The sequence below is a fragment of the Dermochelys coriacea genome, chromosome 12, assembly GCF_009764565.3.
Source record: "Dermochelys coriacea isolate rDerCor1 chromosome 12, rDerCor1.pri.v4, whole genome shotgun sequence".
In the NCBI taxonomy this organism is placed as follows: Eukaryota; Metazoa; Chordata; order Testudines; family Dermochelyidae; genus Dermochelys; species Dermochelys coriacea.
Window position 1 is genome coordinate 14,621,847 of NC_050079.1, and position 13,675 is coordinate 14,635,521.

A 13,675-nucleotide genomic window follows, 5' to 3' on the forward strand; every position below is an offset into this window, starting at 1 on the left:
TTCACCTAAATAAGGGATTCAGCATATCTGTTCTGTAAGAGAAGTATGGCATATCCTCCTCAAACTTATAGTACTTTGAGTACAGAATTATAAACTTTTCTTCAAGTGGCGTAAATAAGTTTGGGGTTTTTTTTCCAATTCATGATATGTTCTGTTAATATGATACCAGTGGGCCCATTCGCTGTCTTGACATATTGTGATTTTTTTTTTTTACCGTGGTGTGATTTCAGTACATCTTTGCTGCCTATTCTTATTGCCAGATTTTGTTTTTTGTTCTTGGCTGGAACAAAAAGCTTCTCCTTTTGTTCCTTGTGTTTGCCTGGTTAGTCTATACTAACAAGAGGAGTTTGATTGGGACTATATGATAGATTTGCTTGGTGAGTCAGGTTTCACAGTTGAGGGTAAAAGTACTATGACTATAAAAAATTGTTGTTTGTGTTCGATAGAAGACATTTGGGCAACATTTTCAAAGGCGCCTAAATAGTCTAGTGGCCGAAATCTATTGAAAGTCCATTGGACTTAGGCTCTTAAGTCACCTAAAAGCACTTTGATGCGGACATAGTGGCAAAATGAGGACAGACACATGCGTGAAATTAAGTGGCAGGTTGCAACTTTTATTAAACTTTAACGTGGGAGGGGCACTACCTGCCCATCACTCTCACTCTCCTCTACGAAGCATTTAGTTGGTTCCCATGCCAGGGTTACAGGGATCATGACCAGAAAATCCATAACTTGGGATAGGCTCTCCTCAGCCTATGCTCCAGGACTCATCTGTGTCTGAGTCCTAGTACCCTCCCCCCGGCCAGGGGAACAGGGGGTGCAGAAGGATGGGGACCTCAGCCTGCAAGGGCCACAAGTCTAATCTCAGCCTGCGAAGGCCACAAGCTCTCACCCTATCCCATGAGCCCAAGGCCTATCACCAAAATCCCAGATCTTTTACTATGGAGAACTGTTCATTTTATCCTCTTAAATGCCCTGGAAACTGGCTGCAAGTTGCAATGAATAAACAACTCAACCCAAGTACCTGTGTTAGGCATTAAACGTGTTCCTACTTAACCTGCTGTGGCTTGGAGGTGCTGTGAGGAAGACAAAAAAACCTCCTTGTCCTCTGCCAGTTGGCCCATGGGAGAACAAATTCCTTCCTGACCCCCCCCCCCAAAGGGTTGAATGTCTAGACATGCAGCATCTGTCAACTGGATTCCAATTCCTAGTTTGGGGTGACTAGCGTGAGGCCACTGGAACAGAGCTGAAAGACGCTCCATGTTAAATCCTGGGAGCTGTGATATGCTGGCCAGTCAACACCCTCCCTCCCAGCTGGCCAATGGGTGCCAGAGACTTTCAGGGTAGAGGAGCAAGTGTCTCCCTCCCTTGCTGCTGGGACTGTTCCCTTTCACCGCAAGTCCCATTGAGGCAGGTGGGTGGCATTTTGAAAATTTTACGCATTTGTCTATCTGCGTCTTTCTAGTGTGAATACCAGGGATGAGTTATCTCAAGACTAAATGTTCATTTTTATTCACTAATTTTCAAACAGATTTATACTAGGGTTTTGGTAGTTAAAAGGATGGTAATGTGTACAGTTTGGTTATTTAAGAATTGCTAAGTATTATGGGTAAAATCCTGGCCCCATTGAAGTCAGTGGCCATGTTATCATTGACCTTAGTGGGACCAAGATTTCATCCTACGTATCTAAACGCTCCCCATCTCACTCATAGTTAATGTTCTGAAAATCATGGGATATTTTAGAGTGAATTATTCTCCACCATATTTTTCATACTTTCAGATTTGAGGCTTATTGGTACAGCTGTGAAAATATGGTCATGGTTTTAGAACAGGGTATAATATAAAGTTGATTATGTACTGTCGCTTTTATTTTACTTTCTGGAAATGTGTTTTGCCTCATCACTGCTACAGAAGAATAACATACTCTATAGCCCAAAATTTAATTTTTTGAGGTTTTTGAGGAGGCTATGTTGGAGAGGAAGCCAGACTCTATGAACCTTTCACCTGTGATGTGTTCCTGACAGTATTGCCTCAGCTCCTGGTTTCATATGAATTCATGAGAATTTCAACTTTCATTTACCAAAAAAAAAGTTTCTAGCCCTCCTGGTTACAGGGAACAGATTGAAAACCCTAAAGTAACATAGTAAAAGCATCCTGACTGGTTAATAACTTAGATTGCTTAATAATTAAATCACACAGTGTTTTAATATCATGTGCTATAAAGAGCTGCAGGAGATTCATTACAGCCACTTGCCACTCCTGAACCTCAGTCTAAGTATCACTGCTTTAAACTAATATGGAAAAATGTTTTTAAAAACTGCAATCTGTAGTGAGATTAGACATTTCAGTTCAAGCATTGTAATTGAAAGTATGTAATTGAGAAGACCAGCAAGGGTGGTCTACTGGACTACAGAATGGCAATTACTTGGCTGCTTTGGATTGGCACTAAGAATGAGCTACTAGAGATTTCTTACCCTTCCCCAAAGTGAAAACAAACACCCACCCCACCTACCTAACCTTATGAGAGAGAAAAAAGGATGAAATCCTGGCCCCACTGAAGTCCAAGGCTATTTCACCCCAAGGACTGTTGTAATTTTAAAGACATAGGACCAAATAATGTCATTAGTTTTAATGAAGAGCTCCCACTCACTTGAATGGGCATTGCTAGGGCCCTAGCAAATTCACGGCCATGAAAAATGCATCTTGGACCGTGAAATCTGGTCCTTTGTGTGTTTTTTACCCTATACTATACAGATTTCACAGGAGAGACCAGCGTTTCTCAAATTGGGGATCTTGACCCAAAAGGGAGTTACGGGGGGAGGTCACAAGGTTATTTTCGGGGCGTCGCAGAATTGCCAGCCTTACTTCTGAGCTGCCTTCAGAGCTGAGTGGCTGGAGAGTGGCGGCTGCTGACTGAGGACCCAGCTCTCTAGGCAGTAGCGCAGAAGTAAAGATGGCAATAACATACCAGGCCATCCTTACTTCTGTGCTGCTGTTGGTACCAGCAGTCACCTCTCTCCAGCTGCCCGACTCTGAAGGCAGTCACCGCCAGCAGTAGCACAGAAGTAAGGGTAGCAGTATTGCACACTTCCCCCCTCGATCCCCCCCACAATAACCTTGCCACCTCCCCACAACTCCTTTTTGGGTTAGGACCCGTACAATTACAACAACATGAAATTTCCAGTGTAGATAGCTGAAATCATGAAAATTATGATTTTTTACTACTTATGACCGTGAAATTGACCTAAATGGCCTGTGAATTTGAGAGGCTCCTAGGCATTGTACATGCAGAATGAATGAAAGAGATGATCTACAGTTTGTTCAAAACATCTTACCTGCTTTTCTTTTTTCAGTGCATTGCAGAACATGAGGGTGCATATACAGTTTCTTTTGCTCCATCAAAATACAGTGTGCATATGGTGTACATGTATAAAAGTGAGACCAGGTGCAAATCTTAGTCAGTATTGGAATTGGACTTTGTGCAATTCTTGAAATCAAACAAGCATGAGCTAATAATGGCTGAACACAGGACTGGCAGCCAGCAAAACTTGTTCTGTTTTCAGTTGGGCTGCAGACTTGCTTTGTGACCTGGGAAAGTCACTTATGGTTCCTCTGTTTCTGTATAACTGGGGATAACACTGCATGTTCCTCCAGAGACTTTTATTCATTATTAGTTGTACAGTGATTTTGAGATTTTCAGGTGAAAGATGCCGTATAGTACAAAGTATTACTGACTATTATTACTAAAAAAAGAAAAGGAGTACTTGTGGCACCTGGTAGTCTCTAAGGTGCCACAAGTACTCCTTTTCTTTTTGCGGATTAAGACTAACACGGCTGCTGCTCTGAAACCTATTATTACTAAGTAATTTTTAAAACAACACATAGGTCAACTCAAACAGTAAGGTATCAGGGATAGATCCAGCAGCTGGATCCACCTTAATGCCCCAGTCAGGGAAATCAGTGAAGCGTCACAAGGGTTGTGCTCATGTGAATTAAATTGCAGGATCTAGCCCTCCTTTTGCACCCCTGTTCTCAAGTATGTGGACTACTGGTATATGTCAGCCTAGGCAAGTGAGTTTTCAGAAAATAAATGGAGATAGGTGTTGACTCATTTCACACAACAGGTTTGATTTGCCTGCCTATTCTAAATTAAATATTTTACTAAAATAGAGTAGAACTCCTTGTTCTATTTAGAATGATTTATAACTGTTCCCAGATGATCATAAAGTGTTTCTAAATTAAAAGCCATTAATTATAGCCTTATATAGATACAAAAGATATGCAAGAAGTGCTTTGTAATTCCAGCTCTGCACTTCAGGTGAGAGCTTTTAAAATTACTTGGACCATTGGAGCCACCTGCTTGACTAACTGCTGAGGGCACTGTGTTTCAGTACTCATCAGTGCATTGCGGTGTTAACATTGTTACTGATTTTTTCTCATTTCTCCAGGGCAAATACTAATTAATGGATACAATTCACAGCTGATTAGCTGTAGTTTCTTCAGTAATTACATTCGCATACTAACTGTTCAGAAGAGGATTTCTAACCCAGTTCTTATTTCACTCTAAGCTTAATTTGTTTTTTGAATTGTTTAGGTCCTTAAGATAATAACCATTTTATTTTCCTGTGTCATTTGTGGTTACTGTTAGATAATAAGTAAGTTTAATCTTTAAAATGCTCACTGATAAAACATAGTTTGTCTTAATGGATTTCTAATTCACAGACAAAAACCTACAATTAAATAATGTTGAAATTGTGATACACATTGACAGCACAGATACTGCATTGTCTGAGGCTAGTTTCTGAAGTTATATAAAATAGGAGCTGCAATTCTCAATCACAATAGCAAGTTAAAAATGTAGTTGCAACCTTCACTTTGACTTTCCTTGTTTTCTCATTTTGTTCCACATTCTTAACGACACACAGACATAATTTTCAATCTGTGAATTGCATAAAATTGAGAAAAAACAGTTGGCATTCAGATCTGCCTCAACCTATGTTGTACTTAAGTATATGAAGACCAGGTGTATATAGCCAAAACCAGGCCTGTTGTGAGCAGGTCCAACGTCAGGAAAGATGTGCTCATTTATATAGTAGGATTGAATTTGGCTCTACCCAGTAGATAGTGATAAAATCACTCTTGTACAGGACTGTATTTAGACATTATTTTAGTAAGTGATTTGTTTTGGGACTGTAGAAAAGAACAGCTCCTTTGGAGCCATTATAGTTTTTCATGTAAATCCTTCTTAGTTCTTGGCTCACTGACATGAGAAATCTATCATGTCAGTCTCACTGCTGTGCATGCGTACTAAGTCTGTATGCTAAAAATCCACACAAGATCTTGGCAGGAAAAAATTCCGGTTAATATGCAATGGCTGACTCTAAAAACTAAGCCCCTGGGTGAATTTTATATTGACATCATCTTTAGCTATATAGTTAGTTGTAGTTATTACATAGTATATGTATGCCATAAACACCAGTTTTACTTAGATTATATCCTAGATACAATTTGTGTATCGCTTCATATTTTGGGGTGGAGATTTTACTCTCTAATTTTGTAAGTTGCAGTTGATCTCTTGCCTTCCCTTCTCCACTTCCTCCAGTTCTGTCTTCTATCCTGTTTCTAAAGTCTGCCATCTCCAAGAGTGGGATCTAAAGGCCAGTGAAGTCGGTGGAAAGATATTCATTTTACTACAGTGGACTTTGGATCAGACCCGAGTTCCCTTTACCCATCTTCTTTTTCTTCCCTCCTCCCAATGCTGCTGCAGTTGTCCCTTATTTGAGTTTGGGGAAAGGTTCTTGTGTCTTTCAGGGAAATTAACCCTTTCAAGAAAAGACCCAGTTTTCTTCCCCCAATCCCATTCTCTGATGCTGCAGGTATGAGGGGCAAGGTCTCAAACCTCTTCATCACCAAGACCTCCAGGCAGTAAGTTGGACAAAGTACTGAGTGAGGGTGAAGGATATCCGTTTTCATTATGGATTCATCCCGCTCTGGCAGCATTTTGGATTATCTCATTTGGAGCAGACAATTGTGGGGGTGGCTGTGAAAATGAATATTTCCTCATCCTCACAAACTCATTGTAGAGCCCAGTAGTATCAAAAATGTGTATTTTTAAAAAAAATCACTTCAAGTAAAATGCACTCAAGACTTCGCAAGACAAGGAAAAGACCCAAGGAAAGATTTATATTTCAGTTATAAAACTCAGAAAATAGGAGGTCAGGATAGAAATGCTGATGCAGATTCTTAACTTTCATGGTGTGAGAAGGCCATTTTAATGACAGTTTATAAAAAAAAATGTGTTCAGAGATTTCAGCAATCCTTTTTTCACTCTTGCCCACAATGCTGTGTTAGATATTAAATATTAGTTTACAACACTAATGAACATAGATAACATACATAAATGTGGCGTAGGGACTTTTTCCTTTTTTGCTACCCTTTATTATATTTTTTTCACTATGCCTCGTAGTAAATAGAACCTTAGAAACACAAAGGAGGTTTAAAACTCCATAGCTTAGTGTTTCAGCTGACAACACAAACACACCAATGGTATTTGTTCTTGAAAAGCAAAGCTTATGAAATGCCTGTGTGTGTATAAAGATAGTTACCAGTCTACCTACTTTCCTATGAACATCTGACTGCTGCCATTTAAGAGAACCGTGCATGTAAATCACCAGTTAGCCACATCCTCTTTTCCATACTAATCCATAAAAAGAATAAATATTTCTCTAATACAGTCAACTGATGTTCATGATTCAGAAGGAAGGAAACTTGGGGGAGAGAAGCTCCATGAGGATACCCTTTGATTGTTCACATGTGTGGGAGGAAGAGGCCCTCAATGGAATGGGCCACTGAGTTCACCACAAACCTGGCAGATCCCCAGCACAATTTCCCTATCCCTGCCCCCATTGGCTCCCTGGCAGTGTGACTCCACTGGAATGAGACCTGTGCAAAAGATTTCAAATTTTTGAATGGGTGAGAGGAGATGATGGAGAAGTGTAAAAAAAAAAAAATCTTGCAGATTCCTTCATTCTCCCTCCCCTCTTTCCTTTTTTAAATCAGCTGTAATTGAAACCCGGCTACTGGGGACTCCCCGGGCTTTGGTACCCCTCAGGACCTCCTGGTGATGGGTGGGTCTTTGCAGAAGCATCATAGAGCCTGGGGATGAATTATCCATATCTGAGAATGGACCCATGACCTGCTTGGTTGATAGAGGTGATTGTGCTGCAGAGTCAGCTGACCCCACCTTCCGCCTGAGAAGGGGCAGATTCCAGGCACAGAGTGGACCCTTTCTAGGCAGAACTGGGGGACACAAATGATCCATACTAATTCAAGCAGCAATATAATAATCAAAATCATCCAGCTTGGTTGTGACTATAGTAGCTCCAAAAGAGCTTGTGCAGATTTACATCTTATCTTTTTTTCAGAAGGAGTTCTTTTCTGGGTAGTTGATGGGATAAAGAATATATTTTGACTGTGTAGTCATAAAGGTTTATCATGGCATCTATTAAAAGCCAAATACCTATTTTTCTTTCAGTTTGGAAACAATAACAACTACATGAACATGACGGAGGCAAATAATGCATTTCTTACTGCAAATGAGGTAGATGTTTTTCTTTTTATCCGTGTTCATATTCTTCTGTTTGCTTTGATAATTTAACAGACTTTCAACAGATGAAGAGTGAAGTGCTGAATTTGTATGTGTTTTATGGAGCACAAAATAAAGACTTTAATGAGAGAGAAAATAACCTGACAGCTCTCCATTACTACTCAATTTAGCTGTCCATAAGGCTGTTACTTACATAGCATGTCAATAGAAACAAATCTGCTTTGTGTATGAAAAAAATTATAAACAGAAGGAAACAAATAAAAGGCACAGTAGGTGTAGATTTTGAAAGCAAGCCTAGTAGAAGTCATTAGTAGCTAATATGCTAATTTCACTCATAGACACACACATTTTAATTTGGGTTCTTAACACTCACATAAGTTAGAAAACAAAACAACTTAGTTGGCTGCAGTGTTTGTGTTGTGGGAACGAGGAACAGACTTTCAGCCAAGTTTTAGACATGGGCTTGGGAACAAGCCTTGGGTCTGAATTGATGGAGGCTGACAGATCATTGAGGTGATACGTTTGGCTGCTAGCTTGTAGGAGTGGGGCTAGTGAAGGGCTGTGTGCACCAACCACCGTGTTCTTGCAGTTGTTTTTAGACCACAATCTTCCGTCAGCCAGTTGTTTAGACTATCATTGCAGTAGTATTGACATCAGCTCCAGATGGAGCTATCTTTTGGGCATAGCTGGAAAATAACAGCTATTGTTCCAATGAGGGTGGAAAGATAAAAAGGGCAAGATGTATTGCCTAAAAAACTATGGGCATGCATGTGTAATATAGGAATATGGAGACAGGCAGAAACTGGTAGTAAGTAATATTTAATATGTACATAAGGTGTACATCATAAATTTACCAAGGGTAAGGAAAGGTTAGAAAAATGAGCAGCCTTGACCTTATTCACTGAAGGTGACAATTCTATTAGGACTGTGCTCGTTACAGCCAAACAGAAAGTGGTATGGAATTCAGTGGCAAAGAAGGTGTTACAATAAAGATGAAGGTTCAAATTAAGAGTAGTATTTTATGAATCGTTTTTACAATGGCCACCATCTCTTTTTATCCAACAAGACTGCTTAGATAAGGGAATGTTGTTTGGCACTGGCTCCAGTATTGTTTGTGATAATGAACACAAACCCCATCTGTAATGACAACATGATGTTTCATTCTGTAGAATTTCTTTCCTACATTTGAATCAAACATTGATGAAAGATCTGCTGCCAGCAGCTGTTCAGAGACAATTTAATTCCAGCTGTGATAATTCACCATGTCAGACATTGGCTGTTATATGTTGATACAACAGTTCTCCAGATTTGCATTTTTATCAAAAGGAACAAATGTTTTGAACATTTCAGTACAGATGGCACTTAACCATGCACACACTTTTTTAAAAAAAAAATGTAAGAAATAAATATTTGAAAAGTTAATAACTTAAAAAATACAATTTTGGTAAGATAACCCCCAGAAATGTTTATATTAGCTTGGTTATAACTGCACCTTTCTGCAATATCAAATCACATATCTCTTTTTACAATCTGAATAGTCCAGTGATTTGGATTAAGACTACATCATTACAGTACTTTTTTTTCTTTTAGATTACTCTATTTTATCCTCATTCTTGTATCATTTAGAGATATTTTTAATGTATACTTATTTCAAGCTATTATATTGTGAGAATTAGTTTTATGTAAGTACTCATCAGTTTACTCATGATTCTCTCTCTACTTGTAAATTATACAAATGTTGCATTATTATATGGTTGCATTTTATATGTATACAGTTATAATGGATTTATCCCTTTAGATGAGGAAACAAAATCCCATTCTCATAATTAGTACTACCTCATAAATATGACACTTAAAACAGAGTTTCAGAACTAGTCTAATGATATTGATTTCACTGCTTGGAGAAAGAATAAGAATATGATTAAGTGTTAATATTTGCATTATAGTATGAGCCTAACTTGGAAATTACTGCATTCAGTGCGTGTTTGGTTATTCAGTTTTTACATTTAAATGAGCGCAGCTTATTCATTAGGATTTTGCATATGGACACCGCCGTGCTAGGAAACATTTTATTCCCATAAATAATGCCCTACAGAGAGAACAGTGTAAGAACTAGAACACCTTCACATTTAGAATCCACACTTTTGCTTTGTTTTCTGTCTCTGTGTCATGATGATTACCATGACCCATTTTTAAAGCACCTTAAATATTTATTGAAATAATATTTCAAGTGTTAATTATAGTGGTAATGAAAACAGCCAAATGCCACATATCAAGAATGAGTGTTTATCCGTATTGTTAATGTGATATGTTAGATTTCATTAAGCAGTAATGGGGTAGCAAATGAGTCACAAATTACAGTTGCATCTGTTACTAGACCACATTAGTGCCAAAATAACTGCAATTGCAGCCATAGGGTTATGTTCATTAGGCAACCACTTCTCATGGCCAATCCATCCTTTGTGTTTGTGAACTCAGAGCTCCACACTAAGAAAATGTACGCCTTTTGTAACATGGCAATGAAAGTCAAATGTCTCCCTAATGTAGGACCAGCTTTCAAATCTGGAATTAAGTTGGGATATTCTGCATCAAGCGAGACTGCTAGAGTCTCAGCAGACTCTCTCACTATGCTCCTGCAGACTGTAGCAGTTTGGGACCTCATCATTTCTGGTGAGAGACCAATAATGACAGCTGACAGGTTCTGTATACAAGCAAAGGTTTTACTTGTGTTTCAGTTTCTATCTTCTCTCAAGCGGTTATTAATTTATATCATCATTAACAGTTTGAAGGATGACAATTTACAGCACTTAATGAGATCTTTCATTGAACATACCATTTTAAAATTAACGGGAATTAAGACACTCTTTCAAACAATGTAAATAACACATGAAACAATTTTTGCCCCTCTCAACTAGAATTTTGAACTAATACAAACAAATAAATCCCATGGCAGTGCTGCATGTCCAGAACAAGACAGAGTGCCTATGCTTGCCCAACTGCTGAGTTTGATTGAGATGGTCCTGATTTGGGTACATGTGAAATGGCCTAATTTCAAGTATTAAATTTCTATTATTAAGAAGCAGTGTACCTGAAGTAATGTATAGAAATTCATTTAGCTCACAAGAAAGAAATCTGAATAAGCTTAGTTCATTTTTTTTTCCAAATAAAAGTCAGCAATGTAGAGGCCATATCCAGACTGTAGTTGAATAAAGATTATCTTAGACACACACACACAAACATACACATACAAACCCTGACGATAACTGGCAATATATGTTCTGCTCCAGGCATCTTAACAGGTGTTTACTTAATAAAAAATCCCACTGTTCAAACATGCTGGCTTGCTTCAAAAAAACACTGGAAGCTACTATAATCACCATTGCTATTGTGTACATTTCTGTGCTCCAAATAATAACCCTTATGTAAAGGGGTCCATTATACTTCATAGATGGAGTAGAAAAGAAATCAAAAACTGAATTATAATATTTCATGTTTGTTAGTTGTAAAAAGGAAACAAAAGATGTGCTGTGTTCAGTACTGGATTAATGGAGTGTATGTGCTGCAAAATTGTCAGTACTTTATGAAGCATAAGAATAATGTAAGCTGTTGATGCTATTTCAAAAACATATAAATAAAGTGGCAATTTGTTATATGGCCAAATCCAGTGTGCCTGATGTTCAGTCTAACAACAAAGACAGATGTTGCTAATTAAGTACGCATTAAAAAACTGTTAATGCTGATACTCCATTAAATCCATATGATAATGAGACTTAAATCTTTAATCAGAATTATCCACAAAGTCCTATGTATATGAAACTTATAAAATTTGTTATTTACAGAGTTTTCATTTGAGAGCTAAATAATACAGAATTCGTTTGGTTTGCAAATCCAAAAATGAATATGTGCACTCTTTTTTATGTGTTTGCTTTTCTTTTCTTTAGCAGACATTCCATACTCCAAGCCTTGGAGATGAAGAGTTTGAGATCCCACCAATTACGCCCCCTCCTGAGTCAGACCCCACGCTGGGAATGGCAGATATACTGTTGCCCTTTCAGGGTCTGAGCGACCAGCTGCCTGGACAAGGAAATGAATTTACACCCCAGTTTCCTCCACAGAGCTTGGATCTCCCTTCTATTACAATATCACGAAATCTTGTGGAGCAAGATGGTGTAATCCATAGCAATGGATTGCATATGGTAGGCATGGTCCTTTGTATCTTTCAGTTAATTAATAGCACCTGTCAAAACATAGAAATGCAGATTTTTTTAATATATAAAAATACCTATTTTTATTGACCTCTCAAAACATCCGTCTGATATAGTGGAACGGTAGTCACCCTTAAACACTTGCCAGTATTAAATAGATAATATTACCTGCGTATCTGCAGCACTTTACATATGATAGGGAGTACTACAACTAATGGAATAGCATTACAGCGGACCTTGCTAGAGCACGCATCGCTAGAGCACGCGTGCGCATATAATGCGGTTGTGGCGATGGATCCCAAATTTAAATATTTAAATTGGGATCCATGGTAACATGGTCCCCCTGTTAATGCGGTAGCGCACATGGATCCCGAACCCCATGTTCTAGCAAGGGTCCGGTGTATTTGCTTCTCTATGGCAACTGGAAAATGTTTAAGGGTAACTCTTGGTAGATTCAGGAATGTGGGTTTTGTTATTAATAAACCATGTATTGTTGAGCTGCATATGAATGGATTTCTCTATCTTACAATAAAAGAACCAGCCTAGTAATACTGTTAACATAAGAATTTGCATTCTGGGACTATATTTAGAAACCCATGTCCATAGGCCAGATTCTACCACTGAATGCACTCAGGACTGCTGAGGAAGTTCATGAGAGCTCTAGCTACACTTTTGAGGGCAGAATTTGTCCTATAGAATTGAAGGAACTGCTCTTCCCCTGTAAAAATTTCTCCTGTCTTAGGTCAGTTAGTTCCAAGGGAATTATTTGGCTGTATTTTGAGTGGAAGGTAAGGGACTGCCTTGACAGTACCAGGGATGGTTTGCTAGCATAATACAGAAAATGTTTCTTAGATTGGTTCAAAAAGGAAAGGAAATTATTGACAGTAAAGGAAATATTTTACTATACTGTGTATGTATAATTCCATGGAGTTATTCTAAGAACCCTGCATTTCATCTTTTTAAATTAATAACTTGTTTTTTTTTCAGTATTTTGATTATGCTTGGAAATACAGGATAAGATTGTCCTTTGAGGATCCGCGCAAACGGGCTCTCTGCTTGACCATGCCCCTGGGAATGGTGATAGGCTGAGGCAAGGTATCATCTATGCCCTTGTCCTCTGGAAAGCCTAGCGTGGGGTGCGGATGGGGTGCAAGGTAGAGATCTGACTGTGGGGAAAGGTTCGGCCAGCGTGATAGGTACACCATTAACCCCAACGATCGGAATCTACTAAAAATTTAGTAAAAGCTTAAGATGTATTAACTTTTCTACAGAGCCTTTTCATGCTGTGAAACTCCCACTTTAGTGGGAAGTCTGTTGGGATAACAGTGGGTTGAGGAGTCTCTGGCCAGGATGACTCTGACCATATGTCTGAGAAAGTTGTGGGGGGAACTTTCAGAAGACACAGTTCCTCAAACAGACTGCCATGGTGTCAAGTAGATCTGCATGTATCTTGCAGGGTCCATGTATTTTATTGCCCACAGTGTTTGCTCATTCCAGTGTGCAGGGATTCAAATCTCACTTCTTGATCTGGCGGGAACTCTACAAAAGGGAACCTTGTAGTTTTTTCTCCTACAGGTCCCATTTTTTGTGTGTTTTTGGGGTAAGGCTATCAGATCCACAGTTATTTCCAATCTCAGTGGTAAATTTACTGTACTTAGCATTTTAAACTCCTTGGCTACAGTTTGAATTAGTCTCTGTATTTCATAATAAAGAATGGCTATATATACAGGTAGACAGATATGTTATACAACTAATAGTTATTTAATCAGATTAGCAATTTTCTAGGAGCTTCTTCTTAGTGTGGTGAAATTAAAATGCAAGTTTACTGGTGGTCTAGAAGAAAGCAAGTCATTGTCTTGCAGTT

The 13,675-nt window shown here is 38.6% G+C and overlaps 1 protein-coding gene across 1 annotated transcript in view; it reads left to right on the forward strand.

Moving 5' to 3' along the window:
* Positions 1 to 13,675, forward strand: part of TOX3 (TOX high mobility group box family member 3) — an 83,733-nt gene that overhangs the window by 50,658 nt on the left and 19,400 nt on the right. The window contains 2 exon segments of the mRNA XM_038367735.2: positions 7,535 to 7,600; positions 11,548 to 11,802. Coding sequence (XP_038223663.1) covers positions 7,535 to 7,600; positions 11,548 to 11,802 — 321 coding nt within the window.